Raw genomic sequence first — 22,197 nt, 5'->3', positions numbered from 1 at the left:
AAATCCCAGCTCTGACTCTCTGTAGTTAGGTAAACTTTGATTAGCTCGAAGTTTATCTTCATTTGAACATGGGGCAGTACCTTTCAGAGTGATTGTGAGAAGAATAAATAATAGTTATGCAAGATAAATTAGAGGTCCATTGAACAATGTAGTGCCTATAGTCACCAATACTGCCTGCTTAAACATTTGATAAGAGGGTGGATCTTATGTTAATTGTTCTTATCACAAAAGGAAAACAATAATAAAAATAGAAGAGAACAGGAGAAAACTTTTGGAGTGATGGATGTGTTATGGCATAGATTGTGTGATGGTTTCATGCGTGCATACACATCTCCAAATTCGTCATTAAGTATGTACAACTTTTTCTATGTCAGTCTCATCTCAATAAAGTAGCCTTGAAAATTACTTACGAAATAATGCCCTTTGCACCAAAGTGGATGCCACTGGAGGCTATTATCCTAAGCAAATTAACATAAGAACAGAAAGCCAAATACCACATGTTCTTACTTACAGGTGGGAGCTAAACACTGGATACTCATGGACATAAAGTTAGCAACAATAGGTACTGGGGACTCCCAGAGTGGGGAGGGAAGGAAAAGGGAAATGATTGAAAAACTACTGGGTACTAGGCTCGCTATCTGGGTAAGGGGTCAATTGTACGCTCAACCTCAGCATCACGTGATATGCCCATATAGGAAACATCGTGTGTAACCCCAAATCTAAAATAAAAAAATAAAAGTTGAAATTATTAAAAAAGCAAAAAAAAAGGTGCTTAATACATTGTTGCTGATAATTCTTGAATTTAGTTGAGTGGTGCCGCTGCTACAACTCTGTACCATCAGCAAACTCTATATAGCATTATCTTATGCATTTCATTTTTTTTTTACATTTGCACCAAACTATACACATTATAAAGGTACAGTGTTTAGAGTATGATTATGAGTTTGGGGGAAAAGTCTGCTTTTTAAAATAAAATAATATATCATTTTTAAAAAGGCATGCTTCTCAACATTCTGTTGGATGCAAATGTGTCTCGGAACATCTAGAAGAAAATATTAGCACCTTCACCTTTATTTGAGGGAAGTAAGTGCAACAAGCATCAAGCACCTGAACACCATTTAAACTGTGACATGTAGACCACGCGTGACGGCTCATGCCTGTAATCCCAGCACTTTGGGAGGCTGAGGCGGGTGGATCACCTGAGGTCAGGAGTTTGAGACCACCCTGGCCAACATAGTGAACCCCCATCTCTACTAAAAATACAAAAACTAGCCAGGCACAGTGGTGCATGCCTGTAATGCCAGCTACTTGGGAGGCTGAGGCAGGAGAATCACTTGAACCTGGGAGGCAGAGGTGGCAGTAAGCTGAGATTGTGCCACTGTACTCCAGCCTGGGCAACAGAATGAGCAAGACTCTGTCTCAAAGGAAACAAAAACAAAAACAAACAAAACTGTGACATGCACCAGAAGTCATGACGCTCTCATTCATTTTCCTTTGTAATTGAGGTGCTTTTGGTATCATAATTGAAAGTTAAGGCTTTTTCATTGATGGCGTCAGATATGGAGGGAATGAAGATTAAAGAAACATACTCACCGATAGGATCTGGTCTCCTCTCTGGAGCTCCCCACTTAAGTCTGCTGGTCCACCAGCCAGAATGAAGGATACAAAAATACCTTCTCCATCTTCCCCACCGACAATGTTGAAGCCCAGGCCAGTGGAGCCTTTGTGCAGGACCACCTTGCGAGGCTCTCTGCAGAAAGAAATAGAGAACACAGCTCAGAGGCTGATCCATTTAAGATTTAGGTTGCTTTTACTTTCATATGATATCAGCGATTCACTACCTATAAAATTGTTTCTCGAACTAAGATAACATTTGCACATCAAGAAAGAGGCTAATATCAGGACAGATATTTGAGTTCCCCACTGTAACAACTACCAAAATACCATGCAAAAATCATTCCTTCATTCTAAAAAAATTTCTTAAACTACCTTTACTTCTACTTTTCTTTTGTCTAAAACATCTGTTTTTGTATTGAGCAACATGGTAGTACTCAGTATGACGGATGTACACAAAAGGGAGGAGGGATTTTTGGGAACAAGAGACTAGGTTGAATGCCCAGATCATGAAAGATCTTATATGCCAGGTTGTGGGTTTGTGGTTTGTTTGATTGTTAATTAAAATTTACTGTGTAGGCCATGGGGACTCATTGGAAGATTCTGAGACATTAAGAATACTTAAATTCATTTTAGGAAAATTAACAGATGGTCCTATGGAGGGCTGACGGAGAGGAAAGCACAGATATGATGGGAGGTGGGAAAACCATTTAGGATGTTGTCTAGTAATCCAGCTGCGAGGAAGTCACAGCCCGAACAAGGGTGACAGCAATGAGAATTTTAAAAAGGGCAACACGAGAGAGGAAATTTGAAGGGAGAAGCAGTAGGTCCAGAGATGACTCAGACACTGGAAAAAGAGGAGAGAGAGCATCTAAGTAACTAGCAAAAGGAGAGATGAGTGGAATCCAGGGTCATGAGAATGCATATGATTTTGACATACTCAATTCCAGGAAATAGGGGGATATCCAGGTGGAGACGTTTTGAAGCAGCTGGAGGCAAAGAATAGGAATTTGGGTCTTCAGAGAGGACTATAAATACAGATTTGAGGATCATCAACAAAAAGGTCAGAGATCAAATCTTGAGCGAATAGTTCGCTGAGTTTGTGTAGAGGTCAGAATAATATGGAATTATAGAATGTAAAAAGTCTTAAAAGGCATTTAGTTCAATTTTCTATATCAGTAGTTTTAGAAAGTGTTTTGCAAGCCTTAGGTTTACCAAGCTGTCATTTGTATCACGCACCCTCCTCTCCCAAACATCTCAGTTCATCTTCTATTTTCCAGCTCTTAATGATGTAAGAATGAGAAAGAGCCATCCAATATATTTTATACTAATGACTATACAAATAATTTGTTACTTGCTATCACATTTCCATGCATAAAATGATGCATTATGTATATATGCCTTATTATGAGGAAGAGTGTAAAGTGCACATCATAACTTGAACTGTAAGTAATAAATTATGTAACAATGCATTAAGTTAGAGGTAAAGTGACATATAGTTAACTCATTTCATTCTACAAATACTTTGTCAACACCTACTGTGCCAGGAGGGCGTTTCAGGTGCTCAGAATGTTTGCAAACAAAACAAATATCCCTGTGCTTGTAGGCTTACAATCTAATGAAGGTAGACTAATAAATGATAGATGCAATGAATAAATCAATTATATAGTATGTTATAAGGCAATAAGTATTTTGGAGAGAAAAACGGCAGAACAGCGTAGGAGGGATAGGTTGTGGCAAGGAGGGCCTGGACAGAATGCATTGAGAAGGTGACCTTTTAGAAAAAATTGAAGAGGTGAGGAAACTGGTCATGTCACTATAAAAAGAAAGAACATTCTCGCCAGAAGAAAGGAATAGACAAACAGAGATCCTAATATGGAAGGGTGCCTGGTATTGTCAAAGAACTAGGAGGCCATTGTGGCTAAACTGAGCAAATGAGGAAAGAAGAATGGTAAACAATGAAGTCACTGTATTAGTTTTCTATTGCTGAGTAATAAGTTACCACAAATCTAGCAGGTTAAAACCACGCGCATTGTTCTCTTTCAGTTCTGTAGGTCAGAAGTCTGGGTGGACTTGACTGTATTGTCTACCTATGCTGAAGTCAAGGTGTCAGCCAGGCTGAGCTTTATTGCAAATTTCTGTGGAAAAACCTGCTTCCAGATGTATGTAGGTTGCTGGCAGAATTCCGTTTTTTGTGGTTGTAGGATTGTATTAGTCAGGGTTCTTCAGAGAAAGTCAACATGAGATTGCATACACATACACACATACATACATACATCTATATTATATACACATACATAATAAGGAATTGGCTTAGGTACTTATGGAGTCTGATAAGGCCTCAAGATTTGTGGCTGACAAATTGGAGACCCAGGAGAGCCAGTGATATATATTAAGTAGTTGCAGGCTGAGGCTAAGCCCGAAGGCAGATGAAGACTGATGTCCCAGCTTGAAGATAGCCAGGAAGAAGAAGCAAATTCACCCTTTCATTGCTTTTTTATTCTATTCAGGCCTTCAGTGGATTAGATGAGGATCACACACTTTGGGGAAAACAATCTGCTTTACCCAGTCTATTGATTTGCATGTTCATCTCATCCAGAAACATCCTCACAGACTTACCGAGGAAAACGTTTAACCAAATAGCTGGACACTCAGTGACTCAGTCAAGCTGACACATGAAATTAACCATCATAAGGAATAAGGTACCCATTTCCTTGCTGGCCATCAACTGGGGCCTCTCTCAGCTCCTATAAACCATCCATATTCCTCATCCCATGGCCCTCTCTATCTTCAAACAAGTAATGGCACATTGGCACATTGAATCCTCTTAAGATTTGGAAGCTCTGACTTCCTCTTCTCCAACTAGTTGAATAACTCTTTGCTTTTTAGGGGTTTATGTGATTAGGCCAGGCCTACCCAGATAATGTTCCTATCTTAACTGATTAGTAACCTTAACTGCATTTGCAAAATCCCTTTTCTTTTTCTTTTCTTTTTTTTGAGACGGAGTCTCACGCTGTCACCCAGGCTGAAGTGCAGTGGCACAATCTCGGCTCACTGCAAGCTCCGCTTCCCGGGTTCATGCCATTCTCCTGCCTCAGTCTCCCAAGTAGCTGGGACTATAGGTGCCAGCCACCATGCCCGCCTAATTTTTTTTTTTTTTTTTTTTTAGTAGAGATGGGGTTTTACTGTGTTAGCCAGGATGGTCTCGATCTCCTGACCTCGTGATCCGCCCGCCTCGGCCTCCCAAAGTGCTGGGATTGCAGGCTTGAACCACGACGCCCTGCTGCATAATCCCTTTTTCTTATGTAAGAACTTAATTGTGGGAATAACACTAGGAGGTAGATACCACGAGTCCCTCTTAGAACTTTGCCTACCACTGTCAGAGAGACCATAGTGCATTAATCCTGTAGGGCCTTGTAGATCATTTTAAAAGCTTTGACTTTTACTCTGAGAGAAATGGGAAGCCTGTGAGAAAAATGACTTGACCTGACTTACATTTGTAAATGATTCCCTTGATGTAAAACAGACTCCTCTTGCAGCTGGGTGGGCATGGGAGTTCAGCTCCCCCTTGATCACAGAAACAGCAGGGAGGGAAACACAGAGCATTCCCCTCATTCTACCTCACTGCCATTAGGTGGTAGTAGAAGTTCAGCTCCCCGCTTGGATCCACTAACACCAATCGGGGAGAGAAGATGGGGTGCGGACTAGCACTGCCTTGAACCATCTTATTCTGCCTCCTTACCTCTGCATGGGGGCAGAAGTTTAGATCCCCACAGGGCCCTGCTGATGTTACCCTAGTAGGCAGAGTGGTTTTCCAACTAGTACTGATTTCCTCTTTCTCCTTCTACTTCATTGCCACTGTGCAGGGGTAGAAGTTAAGCTTCTTGCTGGTCCCCATCAATATTAGGAGTAGGGGAATGGAATGCCAGCTAATGCCACCTCATTCCAGCCTGTTGCTGCTGGATAAGGGTACGAGTTCAGCTCCCCACTAGAAAGTGGAGAATCGACTAGCACCACCTCATACTCCCTTGTTCTGCCTATTTGCTGCCCAGATGGGGATGGAAATTCAGTTCTTGTTCTGTCTACCAACAACAGCCTAGTGGAGGAAGTGGAAGGCCATCTTAGAGTTGCCTCTCCTGGCTGCCCCTGGTGGAGCCAGAAATCTAGCTCGCTACACAGCACTACTGACACTGTAGGGTTGAGGGGACAGTTTTTTCTTTGGTGTTTGGCTAGAGTAGGTCAGTATTATCAAAAGTTTTCCTGTTCTGTTAGTCTACCTGTTTTTCCCAGTCATTTATCTATAGGGAGCAGGTTTCACTTGGGGCTGTTTTTGTCTATACTTGTTGGCAGTTCCAGGCTGCAGTTTCTCCAGTGCTCCGTCCAAATACATAGCAAACAAAAGAAAAAAAGAAGAAAGAAAAAGTCCTGGGAACTCACTACAGTATCCTTCCTTTCCTAGACAGTCTGTTGCCTCCCTTCCAACTCTAAAGTCTTCCTACGTTAGTGTTTTTCTACTCAAGGTTTTTTGTTTTGTTTTGCTTTTTAAATAAGAGGGTGGATTAGAGAGAAATGGGGATACATTTTAAAGGTAGAGGCCAACAGAATTTTGATGAAAAGGTTATTGACAAAATCTCCCCCTTGCTTGAGAATAAACACATGTATAGACATTCTTAGTGGGTCCAACAACACTGGAGCTCTATATGGTACATATATATGGAGGGAAGAGAGTGACTAGGACTCTGACATTTGTCCCTGTGCTAGATATTGTGCTTGATGCTTTATGTGAATCATTTGATTTATTCCTCAAAAAAATGAAAGGTATACTGATTTTGCAACTACTTTGAAACAGACACTGAAAGCAAAATAGACTGATGATTGGATAGATGGGCAGGCATGTGATAAAGCAAATAAAGGAAAATGTTAATAGTAGAATCTAGGTGGCAAGTACACGGATGTTCATTGTAAAATTTTTAAACTTTTCCTTATGTTTGAAAGATTTTTATAATAAAATTATGAGTAAAAGAAATAATCTGATGAAGAAATCATTAGGGCAAATTTTTAGATTAGTGAAATGAGACTACTTGCCTAAGCTTTTAACTGAGTTTAGTAAATATTAAAGGCAGGATTAAGGACATAGATTTTCTGTCTCACAATCCCAAAATCTAGAATATGGCATATACCAGAGATTGCAAACCAGCAAGTCAAAGGCTGAATTTGACTGACAATATTTACAAATGTTTGAATTAGTTGCCCAAGTTTAAAATTAGGAAAATTTGCATAAAATATGAATTAGTGGCTTCAAGTGAAAAAAGTTTGACATTCCATCAACACTAGCTCCCAGTTTTGTTGTGAAGTAACACTTGGTTTAGAGAATGGGCTTCTTTAGAATGGTCATTCGTTCACCAGTTTGCCACAGTCCTAACCTCTTTCTCATGTTCCCAGACAAAAAAAAAGCTGTCATTGTACCACATTTGCATTTCTTATAAAATTAAGAGGAAAGTATTTCTTGTACTCATACTCCTATCAAAAATGGGAAAATGAAAGATTTATGAAGGGAATCATATTTTAATAAAAATGGGAGACAGTAAGATTCCTATGGAAGTAAAGATTATCCTTACATGTTTAATACTCATTGTGACTTTATGCAGGAATAATACAGCTTTCAAAGGTCATTATGAAACATCATTGCCCATCACCCATTTATATTACCCATCTGGGGGCATTTTGTTAGTGACCCTTGCACTTCGATATACTGCTTCCTGTCTGTAAAAACAGAAAACATATAATGTTTGCATGACAGTAGATTTTATTTATTTACCTGGACCCCATTTATTTCAAACTATCAGAACAAATCTTTTAAACCAAATTATCTGGAATTTTTGCAACTCAGAAGATTTAAATGCCTTTTTTAAAAAAAGAATTTTATATTATAGTTAATTATGATACTTATTTTAATAGTGAAGAGAAATGACAAAAAAATAAATTTGTAAAATGGAATGTAAATAAAACATCCTAAGCACAACTTCAAAGGATTTATTTTTTCTAATTTAAATTTCTTATACTAACAACCTATTACAGCAATCTGTAGATTTCAAAGCATTTTCACATATATTTTTCCTGTTAGAGGATCAAAGCCCTTTAAAGTATTACAAGTCCTATTTTGTTAATGCTTAGGTAAATCAGCTTGTCTACATTCACACAGCCAGAAGCATCAGAGCTAATCTCTTTGCTATAAGTTAAGTGTTTCATCCATTTGATGGAGAGGGAAGTTAAACAATGAAAAGTTTGAAAGACTAAGCTAAAATTCAAGTATATTTAAAGTATAGTAGTATATATATTAACGTATATATAAGCCACAGGAGGATTCTTAATTTAAAAAAGGGATTACGATATATTATATTACAGAATATAGTTTCCAAAACCATTGACACTCAAAGATTCACTTTAACTGCCCTTAGCTCTTATCATTTGAGCCACATGGTTCAATACTTCATTCCATGCTGCCTTGCACTGTTCTCTCTCTGAATGTTATGGTATCTCCTCCAACCCCTTCATCCCCTCTAATTCAGGTTTTGACTTTTAGGATAACCTCCCCAACTTGAAGTCTCCTTGATCCTAGTTTCAATCTTCCAGATACATTCTCCTCCCTAAAATACAAATCAGATCATCCTACTACCCTGCTTAAATGTCTCCAGCCACCCCATGTTCCAACCACATCAAACTCCCTGTGCTTCCCTGAGTTCGACCTGTTGCTTCATACTTCTATGATTTGGCTCAGGCCACCTTAAAACTCAGTTCAATCATCACTTCTCTGAATCCCCAGGTACATATGATTACTTGTTCCTTGGGTCCACACTGTGTCTTCCACACATGCCTCTATTGCAGCATGTTTTACAATGTGTCCTAATTGCTCATACATTCTTCTCAAGAAAATGTGAACACCTAGAACCCAGGCACCAGCATTTCCCCAGTAATAGTAAGATGCCCAACAGGTAGCAGGAACTCAGGAAGTAGGTATTAAATGAATGGATAAACTCCCACAGTGATTTATGTCTCCATTTCATATTATAATTAATTACGTGAATGTCTTTCCCTCTTCCTAGATTTTAACCAGGGATGTCGAAATCTAAATTCCACAGATACAGATCACAAAACACAAATGGGCAAAGCAGGATGAGAAGGAAACATAGCAAACTGGAAGACATATTTCATCTAAAGGGGGGCTGCTGCTGTTCAACTCTGGACAATTGCTCCGAGCAGGAATGTCAAGCAATCTTGATAGATTCTCTAATTTTTAAAGATAAGCCAAGAATCTAGATATTTATATAAATTTCCCAGAATTCAAAGATGAGAAAGGTTAAAAAACGTAAAAGCATGGTGCATGTCAAACTAAACATGTTTGTTATGGATCTAGGTATGAACTGCCAGTGTGAGACTCTGCCTTGTTAGAAGTTTGATGGTGTATTTGACATTGGCTTCGTGTTTTTCACTTCCATTGTGCTCAGAATGGTACTTGACTCATGGTCATTTAATATTCCACATTTAGCCCATCTCTTTTCTTCACTTTTCAATTTCTCCCATTCTGTAATACCCTTTTATCTTACTGTTTCTCTTTTGTCTTTTTTCCTTTTATATTATACCTGCCCAAGACCCATCATCTTCATGAACCATTCTGAAACATTTTGAGGCACAGCTGCTTTTGCATGCATACTGCCGAGGCTAATGACTCTGGGTCTGAATAATGTAATGACCCACATTTCTATGAACTGTTTTGTGTGTGAGGGCATTGTGGCCCCCAATGAGATCATAATCTCCTGGAAATAAGGTATCATGGTTTACATTTCTAGGTATCCCTAATACACATAGAAGAGCATTCAGTCAACACTTGATGATTGAATAAATAAACACAATTTATAAATAACTCAAACACTTTTTATACTGAAATGATTTGGGGACTCTGATTTTCTATGTTATTCATCATCCAGAATTCATATTGCCAAGGGCTCTGTTACTAATCATTATTATACATCATTATACACTGACAGTGGAACAAAATTCTATCTCTCATTTCTCATTCTGAAATTAGCTCAGGGATTGTAATCTTCTGAAAATTTTCCCTGATACTCTCCTTAACCTGTCTACTGTAGGCTGGGTTAGGTGCCTCCCCTAGCAATCTTTTCATGTATCTATCATAATGCTTATTCCACTGGACTGGTTTATTTAACTCCCTTTCCAGTTAGAGTGAGCAACTTCAGGGCAGGGACTCATACAAAACAGATATGTGTTGGCATATGCTTTTTGTCTCCAGTACCTGGTACATAATAGGTGCTCACTGTCAGCTAATTTCATATTATATTTTAAGTATGGAATGTACAGAAGACAGAATTTGGTCACTCACAATATCAGCATTTTTAAAAACAAAGTTAGATAGCCACTTAAAAATATATATCTTACCCATCCATCCAACTTCCAATAGACAATCATCTATGGAGTACCTATACTGTGTTAGGCACTGTGAATAAAAAGATTACAGAGCCTGGGGTAGGAGGAGTCACATGTAAACAAACGCTTATAGAAGCCTAGGAAGTGGACAAGTGCTATGACAGAAACATGTGAGCAATAAGCTAAAGTAGCCAAGAGTAAGGAGTGGCCAGCCTTCTTCTTAAAAGGTATTATTCTTTAATCATCATCACTTAGATGAAATGTGCTATATTCACTTTTGCAGTTTTTATTTTTCTCTTAATGTGATGTAAAAAGTCTTTATAATTATAAAACCTTTGGATGCTGAATGAATGGAGAAATGCCAGCCTGACCTGCTCCAAGCTGTGATAGATCATCAGCAGCATAATCTTGTTTAGCTGGAGTCTCAGACGGTGCTCTAAACTAGTCAGGATGTTTTCAGGAGAAAGGAGGTGCTGTGGGCTGTCTTTCTCTCTTTACACCAGACAGTTTAAGAGGGTTCATGATTCAAATAGGAAAATTACGTTCGGGCATGGTGGCTCACGCCTGTAATACCAGCACTTTGGGAGGCCGAGGTGGGCGTATCATGAGGTCAAGAGATTGAGACCATCCTGGCCAACATGGTGAAACCCCATCTCTACTAAAAATACAAAAATTAGCTGGTCGGGGCCGGGTGCGGTGGCTCAAGCCAGTAATCCCAGCACTTTGGGAGGCCGAAACGGGTGGATCACGAGGTCAGGAGATCGAGACCATCCTGGCTAACACGGTGAAACCGTGAAACCCCGTCTCTACTAAAAAACACGAAAAACTAGCCGGGCGAGGTGGCGGGCGCCTGTAGTCCCAGCTACTCAGGAGGCTGAGACAGGAGAACGGCGTGAACCCGGGAGGCGGAGCTTGCAGTGAGCTGAGATCGGCCACTGCACTCCAGCCTGGGCCACAGAGCAAGACTCCGTCTCAAAAAAAAAAAAAAAAAATTAGCTGGGCATGGTAGAGTGTGCCTGTAGTAGTCCTAGCTACTCAGGAGGCTGAGGCAGGAGAATCACGTGAACCTAGGAGGCAGAGGTTGCAGTGAGCTGAGATTGTGCCACTGCACTCCAGCCTAGCGACAAAGTGAGACTCTGTCTCAAAAAAAAAAAAAAAAAAAGGAAAATTACTACTTAAACTGAAGGCTTTCTCATGGCCATTCATGGGCTATTCCTTGAACTCTGAGCATCTGGGGGCTTGGGAAGTTACTCCAGTCAACTCCTACAACCTCCATGGTGAGAAGCTATATTGGGTAGTGGGAATTAAGGTATAAATATGCTTTCATTAATCTTTCTAAAGAACATACCTAACCATGTTTCTCTCTTGCTCAAAAGACTTCTAAGGATCTGTATAGCTTTTAGGATAAGGTCTAAACTTCTACATAGGCATTCAAAGCTTTGACCTCACCTACCTCTCCACCACCCAACTTCACTGTACCCCCTTGTACTTCATGTTTCAGCCTTACAAAGTTGCCAACCACAGCTTCTCATTCCAGGTTGTTCCTCCTTGTCTTTGCCCAGGCTGTTTGCTTTGGCTAGAAGGATGCCTGCTTTTTCCTGGTATTCTCATCTATCTAAGGAAGTCCTACTTGGCCTTTAAGACTGAGGCCAGGTACCATCTCCTCTCTGCTGTCTCCTCTACCCTCACCTCCAGAAGAATTGACTTTTTTGACACCACATTGTCCTTTCACTGATCACACCACTATCACTGCCTTTACTGTCCTGAAATTAATTTATTTACCCATCCATCTATGCTGTGAATCTGTATGATCCTGAAAGACAAAGGACATTTAGGTCCTTGTTTTGTGTAATTTTGGGAACTGGTACAGGCTGAGTATATAAGAGATATACAAACAAAAATATTGTTTCATGAAAGAAAAAAAAAAGTGAGAGATTGGGAAAAATGATACGGAGTTCTAGTTCTAGCTCTCTTGGGATCTGTGGGAAGCCAGGATTGTCCTCTACAGGTCGGGTTCCTTGCTTGGGTAATGGAGGGAATGTTTGTCTCATGGGGAAGTGTTGAAATTCCGATAAGACAATGAACTAAAGGCATCTAGAAAACTGATAAATTTTAAAGAAACTTAAATATTGAGATGCTATTTCCAGTAATTTGGCAGATTAGATATTCTGAAAACCCCTTTCATTACAAAGCAGCTAAAAATTCTGAATAAAATAGTTATAAAATACTTTTAAATGCTTAGCTAAGCTTGCAAGTAAAAGAAATCTTCAGAGGCTGAAAATGAAGCAGAAATGCAAGCTCAGAAGAAAGCAAGTACTGAGAATAGCAGCAGACTGAAGAGTGATGAGCTAGTGTGTTAGTGTCTAGATTTGCTGGCTGTATGAATAGGACTGTGTGAGCGCAGTGGCGGGATTAGATCAGAGACACTTGAGCAAAATTAGGACCCTGTGAGGCTACACCCCAAACAAAAGGATAAAGTACAAAAATATTAGCACCTCAACAATGTCCAGGATACATATCTACCCTGATTTTGGCTCATAGGAATAAAAAAAGGGCCTGGGGACCAGGCGCAGTGGCTCACGCCTGTAGTAATCCCAGTACTTTGGGAGGCCAAAGTGGGGGGATCACTAGATGCCAGAAGTTCAAGACCAGCCTGGCTAACATGGTGAAACTCCATCTCTACTGAAAAAAAAAAAAAAAAAATTAGCTGGGCATGGTGGTGCATGCCTGTAATCCCAGCTACTTGGGTGGCTGAGGCATGAGAATCGCTTGAACCTGGGAGGCGGAAGTTGCAATAAGCCAAGATTGCATCACTGCACTTTAGCCTGGGCAACAGAGTGAGAGTCTGTCTCAAAAAAAAAAAAAAAAAAAAAAAAAAAAGGGCCTGGGGAACTAATCAAGGCATGTTTGAATGTGGAAGAAGTTGCACTTGCAAACAGAATTAATACAACTGAATACATTGGGAGAATAAAGGAGGGAGAGTCCACCTGAGTGGTAGAAGAAAGATCTTGGCAATAGGTCTCCAGCACTGTGAGGTCAAGGTGCTCTCCAGCTCCAGCTGCAGGTAGCTAACATAAATGTGCTGTCCTGGTGGTAGGGGTAACATATGAGATGGGCTCATCTGGCCATCCTAGCTCTCTGACAGTAGTCATTTGGTTCACTTGGGTAGCTAATTTCCCTCTCAGAGTCCAGGCTCACCAAGCCTGCGGCTCATTAAAATATAATTTCTCCTAGTGTTTTTCCTATTGGGAGCAATGTGCTAGTTAGCACATTCTGGTATCTTGAGTAGTTACATTTTGCATCATATATTAAAAACATGGTATTACAACATATAAGCTTGATTACTCCTGGATACACTGACAAAAATTGAGTTTCAGAGACTGTAAATGGAAGGCCCAGATCTAGTACCATGACAACCCAAAAAGGGTCTGTTACCCTTGGAAATCATATGGGAAGTTTACAGCTAGTCTTCCTGAATCCTTTTTCATTTCTCTATAAATGCAACTGTGTTCATGTGAACAATGTTATTAAAAAGAGGAGATCGTTGTAGGAGATCAAAAAGATTTTTTTAGTAGAATGAGAAGACATGTATTAGTAAAATTGTGAAGAGAGGAGCATACCAAAGGTGGTCACATGGAAGACAACAGAAGGCTTCAAAGCTGCTGGTTGATTACAACCATCTTATATCTAAATAAGCTAGCTCCTCAAAAGGATGCAGTATAATATGTGCCTCATATTTAAATAGTTAATTTGGTCTGTTAGCCAAATAATCAGTCAAACAGATTACTGGGCATCATACAGATACACAAAGATAGGGGATTTTGTTGAACTGCTATTTGAGGACACGTTATTAAAATAATAGAAAGAAATCTGTCATCATAAGGGGGGATCTATGCATTAAATATGCAATATAGACCAGACTGACTTCAGCAAAATAATAACCACACTGGTACAGAGTATATGCTAAATATACTGTGGTTGGTACTGCGTGGGATAAAACAACCCTACTAGAGGAGGATGGTATGGGGTACTGTGATATGGGGAAAGACAATGGGCATTGGAGCTAGATAGATCTAGGCTTGAATCATAATCCTATCAATAAATATTTGAGTAACCTTGGTGTAGTTTCTTGATGTTTTGCTTTTTTGGCTATAAACTGTGAACAATAATATCTATTTTCTGGCATTGTGAAAGAATTGAAATAACATAAAAATACTAGAATTACACAGCAAGTTCTCAGTAAATGCTAACTCATTTCCTTTCCCTCTAGAAAGTTACGACCTTTGAAAGGTAAATAGTCACACATAAAGTAATAGATCAATATTGTAAAGCCACATATGTTAAGTACCAAGTGACTATTGTGGATGAAAGATCTCTGTGTTAAAGAATAAATATTAAGTCATATAGAATGTACAATCTGAACTACACCTTGACAGATGGGTAGAAATTAGGAAAGCAGAAAGGAAAGTAGAGGGTATTTCAGTACATAGCATAAGCCTAGGGTCAGAGCAGAGATATGCAAGATGTATTTGGAAAACAGGGAGTATCCCAGTTTGAATAATGTGCAGGATTAGCCTCAAGGAAAAGTAGAAGGCTGAGGCAGACTGGGAAGGAACATGGATGCCAACCTAAGGAAGTCAGACTTTATACTTGGATAATGTGAAGGCACTGAATGTTTGTGCACCCAGGGGAGACTTTGTGAATGCAGTAACTTCTATTTGTAAGCCTTAAGTGTTTATGTTACATTGTTCTGTTTCTACAACCCAAGATTGCCTGCAATGAGGTTAATTAATAATTCTAAAGGTCTCTAAAGACACTTCTGCTGCAAAGTGAGGGGCTTTGATTGAGGCTGTAATGGAAGGTCTTGGATTTAACTGCTAAGATCTGAGTTCTTTTTTTTTTTTTTTTTTTTTTTGATACGGAGTTTTGCTCTTGTTGGCCAGGCTGGAGTGCAATGGCATGATCTCAGCTCACCGCAACCTCCACCTCCCAGGTTCAAGCGAATCTCCTGCCTCAGCCTCCCTAGTAGCTGGGATTACAGGCATGTGCCACCATGCCCGGCTAATTTTTGTATTTTTTTTAGTAGAGACAGGGTTTCTCCATGTTGGTCAGTCTGGTGTCGAACTCCCGACCTCAGGTGATCCGCCCGCCTCGGCCTCCCAAAGTGCTGGGATTACAGGCATGAGCCACCATGCCCGGCTTGTCTGAGTTCTTTGTAAAACTCTCTCTTCCTTCTCTTCTCTGGAGTAAATCTTAGAATTAGGTACACATCTGAGACTACATATAACATCCTTGGTAAATGGAATCAAACAGATAAATTAAAAATTTTTCTTCTCACAACATAAATTAACTATAGATCAATTAGTTTGATTTAAAAATATTTGGAGTACTTTCTTATCCACATATCAAACATGATAATCTAATAACCAAGTTTCACCTCAATTTGTTTTTGTCTAAATTTCTTGAGAAAATAAACAAAGAACCAATTTTATGTTGCTCTACATACGTTCTCACTTTTCATAACCATACCTTCTAATCATTATTTTATCTCCAAAGCACACACACAAAAAGGATTATCCCTCTTTTTCTTTTATTTCATAACGTTTTCATTGCCAACTTATTTTAAGTTATATGTACTATCCATAATGACAATAATTTGCTTTTGCTCCCTGTTGCATTTTGAATTTTTAAAGATAAGTTAATTATAAAAGGAATATTTTTTGATAATTATAACAGGAATAATTTTAGCAATCTTGTTAAACTAAATAAAAGTAGAAAAGTAAATATCTATTGTATAGAGTTATTTTTCATAGTTGTGTCATTTGTTCTCAAGCTCTCATGACTGGTGAAATAATGTCTGAAACTATTATGAAGCTGGGGCATTAGCAAAACTAATATTCAAAAATAGGATGAGAGGAAAAAACTCTGCCTATTCTTCCTAAAGGCAAAGTACATTTTATGAATGATTTTTTAAAATGTCTTTTGAGTTGGAACATTATGGTATTATGAAACTCCAATTAATTATCAAATGTTCAAACCCTCTACAATTAGTGTGATATGGGGAAAATGGCTTAAAGTGAAATAATTGGGTTCAAGTATTTCATGTTTTCTCTTAACTCTGATATGGATACATCCATATAACTGTAGAAAAAACTTTAGGCTGAGGCCTGTTTTCTAGTCCTGACTCCAATATTAACCCTTGAGTGTCCTTGAAAACAGCCTCTCTGAACTAGTTTCCATATTGTATAACTAGAGGAGGGGTGAGAAAGGCAAACCAGAATCGCCACGATCCCTTCCAGCTCCAGCATTACACATGCTTGCTTAATGAAAATCAGAAGTGGGGCATTCCCATTTCTAAAACCACAATTCCACTTGATGATTTAATAAATGTTTAGTACTCACCTTCAAGAAAGTGGAGAGAACGGAAACAGCTCTATTGTTAGGTCCTCTCTAACTTGGCCTCTCTTCAGCTTTTGACATTATAAACGTTCCTCTCTCTGTTTCCCTAATTGAAATTTTGGGAAATGTTCTATGTATCTGTTTGCCCAATATTGTAGTTACCAGTCATATGTGTTAGTAAGCACTTGAAGTGTGGCTGGTGTGACTGAGACACTGAATTCTCCTCTTTTTCCTTTCCTCTAGCTCTTTCTCGGAGGGCTCCTTTGTCTCTCTAGGTCTCAGTTTAAACTGTGCTCTGTGACCACTCCATCTAAACTAGTCCCCCACTCCTTTTTTTCTTTTTTAAAATCATGGCCTCTTGTAAGGATACTTATCTTACAGTAAATTAATTGTGTTTGTTTGTTTGCTTGTTGCCCATCTCCCACTATAACGCAATCTCTATGAGAACTACAACCCCCTTGGGCCTCAAGCATCTAGTCTAGTCCCTGGTACAGATTAGGGCCTTGATATTTTTGAAATAAATTAATAAATAGGTGGTTTTATCCATTTCTATACTGATAATCCACTAATTCATATCTGTGGCCCGGATCAGTCTTCTCTACTCCACATTTCTATTCAATTCCTCCAGAATGAAATCATTATTTTCTCCCTGAATCTTTTTTTCTCCCTTTTGTTCCTTATCTGGGTTAATGGTGTCTGTCCAATCTTACAAATCAGAAACTTCTGCATTTTCTTCTCTACTGCTCATCTGGTACTTCCAATCATCCAACAAATGCAGTCATCTTTAACTCAGAAATGCCTCTCACATCATATTAGTATTGTTGCCTTAGTTCAGGCCCATGACATCTCTGCCAGGGATCCCTAACTAGGATTCTCCTTACAATATGAAATAACTATTAATTTGTGCTCCATGGACTTTTTCAATCTCAACTTTCAATACTTTCCTTCTGGCACTATACCTATCAATTATGCATAAATTCCTCTGTGGCCCTCATGGCCAGACTCCCCTGTGCCATTTGTGTGTTCTTCCTCTGTCTGGAATGCCCATCCTCAGATGAGCCAGTTTATCCTTCAACAATTCCACAGGCACATTTAGCCATCTCCTGGGTGGTGTTCCCAGAGCATTTTACTTGGGGCATTATAGTACTATCACTTAAAAATAGATACAGATATATGTATCTCTCCTCCACTAACTGGGAATTCTTTATGCACAAGAAATATATTTATTCAATTTTCTGAAAAATGATTTAGTCCTCTGCAGTAATTACCTGGCTTTGGCTTTGGTTCCAGACACACATCTAAGTTTAAAACCGAGATTTGCCATTTATTAGCTACAAGACCTTGGTCAATTTACTTCATCTTGTTGAACCTCAGTTTTTTTTTGTTTTTTTTTTTCTTTTTTTTTTTTTTTTTGAGACGGAGTCTCGCTCTGTCGCCCAGGCTGGAGTGCAGTGACACGATCTCAGCTCACTGCAAGCTCCACCTTCCGGATTTATGCCATTCTCCTGCCTCAGCCTCCCGAGTAGCTGGGACTACAGGAGCCCGCCACCTTGCCTGGCTAGTTTCTTGTATTTTTTAGTGGAGACGGGGTTTCACCGTGTTAGTCAGGATGGTCTCCATCTCCTGACCTCGTGATCCACCCGTCTCGGCCTCCCAAAGTGCTGGGATTACAGGCTTGAGCCACCGCGCCTGGCCTGAAGCTCAGTTTTTATATTCCAAAATGAGAATAATGGTGGTGCTTACATTGTGGTTTTTGTGAGGATTAAATGGGATAATAAATGGAAATGCCTGGACTATATTAATAAATAACATGTTGGAAGCTCTTAATAGTCATTCAAATATTTATCAAGCACACGCCATTTGCCAAGTATTGTGTTATAGATGAAGATTATTATGACTGACTTGGCCCTCATAGAATTTCAAATCTAGTGGAAGAAATAAGACATAAATATAGAGAGATAGATATTTGAAACAAAATATAAGTAATAAAAGAGATGCATACAAAGTGCTGTGAGGGCCTGGGATAGAGAGAAATAATTTCTGGATGGAGGGGTGTCTATGGAAGGTTTGCTGAAGGAGATCACACTTAAATTACACAGGAAAACATGGCCAGAATTATTTGCTTTGTGAATTACTTCTCTCAGCATAGCAAGTGCTTTGCAAGGGCAGATGCAGGTTTTTTATGGTCTGGAAGTTTTATAATCTGGAGCTCCCTTTTTTTAAAATTTTATTTTATTTTTTAAAAAGCATAAAATACTACATTTGTAACATGAATTTCTTATTTACCCAGAATGCTAGTGCCTGAGATCTCAAATGTGCTTACTGTATATGAACCCTCGTTCCCCCGGCCCTTGTGTCTCCAGTACCCAGCAAAGTGTCTAACACAAGGTACAAGAGCTTGAAGAGGTCCATGTAATTGAAGGGCCTAGAGTTTCAAGGTAAATACACTTCTGGTGCTGTGCTTGGTGCTGGAAATATAACTATAAATACAACTTAGTTCCTGACTTCATGGGCTCTCATCCTAGGGGGACTGGGAAGGAAGTAAGTAAAAATAACCAATTATAATAACATTCATTCATCCATAACATTTGGGATAAGTTTTTTTTTTTTTTCCTTGAGACGGAGTCTCGCTTTGTCGCCCAGGCTGGAGTGCAGTGGCACGATCCTGGCTCACTGCAACCTACGCCTCCCGGGTTCAAGCGATTCTCCTGCCTCAGTCTCCCAAGTAGCTGGGATTATAGGCACATGCCACCACTCCCAGCTAATGTTTCGTATTTTTAGTAGAGATGGGGTTTCACCGTATTAATCAGGATGGTCTTGATTTCCTGACCTCGTGATCTACCCGTCTCTGCCTCCCAAAGTGCTGGGATTACAGGCATGAGCCACCGTGGCCAGCCCAGGGTAAGTTTTATAGTAGGTAGGAGAGCACTGATTTGATATAGAGAGATGGGGAATGAGATAACAATTAATGAATAAGGAAAAGTATAAATGAAGGAAGTGAGAGAATATGTGGTGTTTGATGGAAAACAAATATTTTCACTGGACTAGAATGTACCATTCTAGTAGGGGTGCAGTGGAGACATGAAGGCAGAGGCCAGATCAGGAGGAGGTTCTTAGACAGGGCAAACAGAGATTCAATTCTTAATACTCAGAGGAACAGAGCAGAATATTTGCATATACTTTCTTCATTCATTTAACCAAGGTTTGGCCAGCAGTTACTGGGCTAGACCCTGGCCGAGCCTTGCACATACAAAGCTATACAAGACCTCCCTGTCCCTGAAAAGTTTACACTCTGTGTTATGTGTTGAATTGTGTCTCCAACCCTAAAGAAATTTTGAAGCCCTAACTCCCAATACCCCAGAATGTGACATGTTAGGAAAGGATTATTGTAGATGTTAGATGTTAAGAAGGGGTCACACTGGAGTAGAATGAGTCCCTTATCCAATCTGACTGGTCTCCTTATAAGAGGACAGCCAGGGCTGGGTGGGGTGGCTCACGCCTGTAATTGCAGCACTTTGGGAGTCCGAAGAGGGTGAAACACCTGAGGTCAGGAGTTTGAAACTAGCCTGGCCAACATGGTGAAACCTCTTCTCTACTAAAAATTAGCTGGGTGTGTTGGCAGGCACCTGTAATCCCAGCTACTCAGGAGGCTGAGGCAGGAGAATTGCTTGAACTCAGGAGGCAGAGGTTGCAGTGAGCCGAGATGGAGCCATTGCACTCCAGTTTGAGCAACAAGAGTGAAACTTGGTCTCCAAAAAAAAAAAAAAAAAAAAAAAAAAAAAAAAACCAGCCAGTTGTGGTGACTCATGCCTGTAATCCCAGCACTTTGGGAGGTCAAGGTGGGTAGATCACGAGGTCAGGAGCGCAAGACCAGCCTGGCCAAGATGGTAAAATCCCATTTCTACTAAAAAAACAAAAATTAGCCAGGTGTGGTGGCAGGTGCCTGTAATCCCAGCTACTCAGGAGGCTGAGGCAGAGAATTGCTGGAACCCGGTATGTGGAGATTGCAGTGAGCGGAGATCATGCCACTGCACTCCAGCCTGGGTGACAGAGCAAGACTCCACCTCAAAAAAAAAAAAAGGCATATGAAGACAGAGATACACTAGGAGAATGCCATAAGAAGATGGAGGCCAATGTTGGAGTGGTGCAGCTGCAAACCAAGCAACACTTGAGGTTGCTGGCAAAACTCCAGAAGCTAGGATGAGGCAAGGAGAGTCTCCTACAGGTTTCAGAGGGACCAGGTCCTGCTAACACCTTGATCTTGGACTCTAGCCTCCAGAATTGAGAGACAATAAATTCTGTTGTTTTAAACACTCAGTTTGAGTAGTTTGTTACCTGACACCTAGGAAGCTAATATGCTCTGGTAGGGGCTACCTGAGTCAATGCACAAACTGACATGAACATCACCTGCCTAGGGAGGCAAAAGGAGTCACTGAGGCCGATTCAATCCCTGTGACCTGTCACTTCAGAAAATGGATTTGAAGTAAAAGGATAATCATGCTAGTGCAGTTTTGGGAGCTGTTACCAGGGGCCTGGGCAGAAAGCCTTGTATTCAAATGGCAAAGCCTTCCATAAACCTCATTAATGGAATTTCAGAAGTTTTCATGTAGTTAAGATATCTAAGAATTACTGTGGGAAAAAAAGCCAAAGGACTACCATGAAATGCATCATTAATTACTATTACTGAAATTCATTTTCAAAAATAATATATAAGAAAATAGAAACATCTTACTAACCTTTACCTATAGTTGAACTCTTAAAAATTCTTTCCTTTAAAAGAAACATTTAACTGTTCTCTTCTCAGGTGTTGTCCTGTATAAATGTTTCTGTTGCTTTTACCAGCTACAAGTTCTGTTTTTTTGCTAATTCCAGGGAAGGCTTTACATAACAATTAGTTCAGCCCTGATGAATTTTCTATTTCGAGACGGAGTCTCGCTCTGCCGCCCAGGCTGGAGTGCAGTGGCCAGATCTCGGCTCACTGCAAGCTCCACCTCCCGGGTTCACGCCATTCTCCTGCCTCAGCCTCCCGAGTAGCTGGGACTACAGGCGCCCGCCACCTCGCCCGGCTAGCTTTTTGTATTTTTTAGTAGAGACGGGGTTTCACTGTGTCAGCCAGGATGGTCTCGATCTCCTGACCTCGTGATCCGCCCGTCTTGGCCTCCCAAAGTGCTGGGATTACAGGCTTGAGCCACCGCGCCCGGCCCTTCTTTTCTTTATCAGGAAAAAAGAGGAAGAGCATTGCTTCCCATCCTTGCTTTTCCAATTGAGAAATTTCATTGATCTTACTGACCTACTTTCCCTTTCTACCCAGACTCCTGCCCTTAGAGCAGAGGTTAGCCAAACTCTTCTTGAACACGGCATTCTTAAAGTTATTCATTACCTATTTCCTTTAGCCACAGTAAAATCCGAAAGCCAACTTTGGACACTGATAAGAATGGGAAGTGATTTTTAGAAGAATCATCAAAATGTTTTCCCATAAACAAATATGTATAGCCTTGTCTCCTGACACACCCTCAAAAATACTCTAATTTCCAATCACATAAAATCTCCTTTATTTTCTCTGAATTCCTAGCTTTTCTTTAAATGGACTCTTTCCCTCATCTTGGTCTTTCCATGTATAGGTCTTTCTGCCCGCAGTTGGCTTCTTCTCTTTTATATACCTAGGAACCTTTCCCTCATTCCTCATGAATGGTTGAACAACATTTGCTCTCTTTAGTTCTCCCTAACACTAGCCCCTCTAGG

At 40.0% G+C, this 22,197-nt stretch overlaps 1 protein-coding gene across 20 annotated transcripts in view; it reads right to left on the bottom strand.

Annotated features, from left to right (window-relative positions):
- Positions 1–22,197, bottom strand: part of DLG2 (discs large MAGUK scaffold protein 2) — a 2,166,350-nt gene that overhangs the window by 379,446 nt on the left and 1,764,707 nt on the right. For all 20 annotated transcript variants that reach the window (XM_031653896.1, XM_017949244.3, XM_017949248.3 and 17 more), the window contains one exon: positions 1,594–1,750. In XM_031653896.1, coding sequence (XP_031509756.1) covers positions 1,594–1,750 — 157 coding nt within the window. The remainder of the gene's footprint in view (positions 1–1,593; positions 1,751–22,197) is intronic.

Source organism: Papio anubis, chromosome 12 (assembly GCF_008728515.1).
Source record: "Papio anubis isolate 15944 chromosome 12, Panubis1.0, whole genome shotgun sequence".
Lineage (NCBI taxonomy): Eukaryota > Metazoa > Chordata > Mammalia > Primates > Cercopithecidae > Papio > Papio anubis.
Note: the sequence above shows the minus strand (reverse complement) of the source record. Positions and strands in the feature narration are given on the sequence as shown.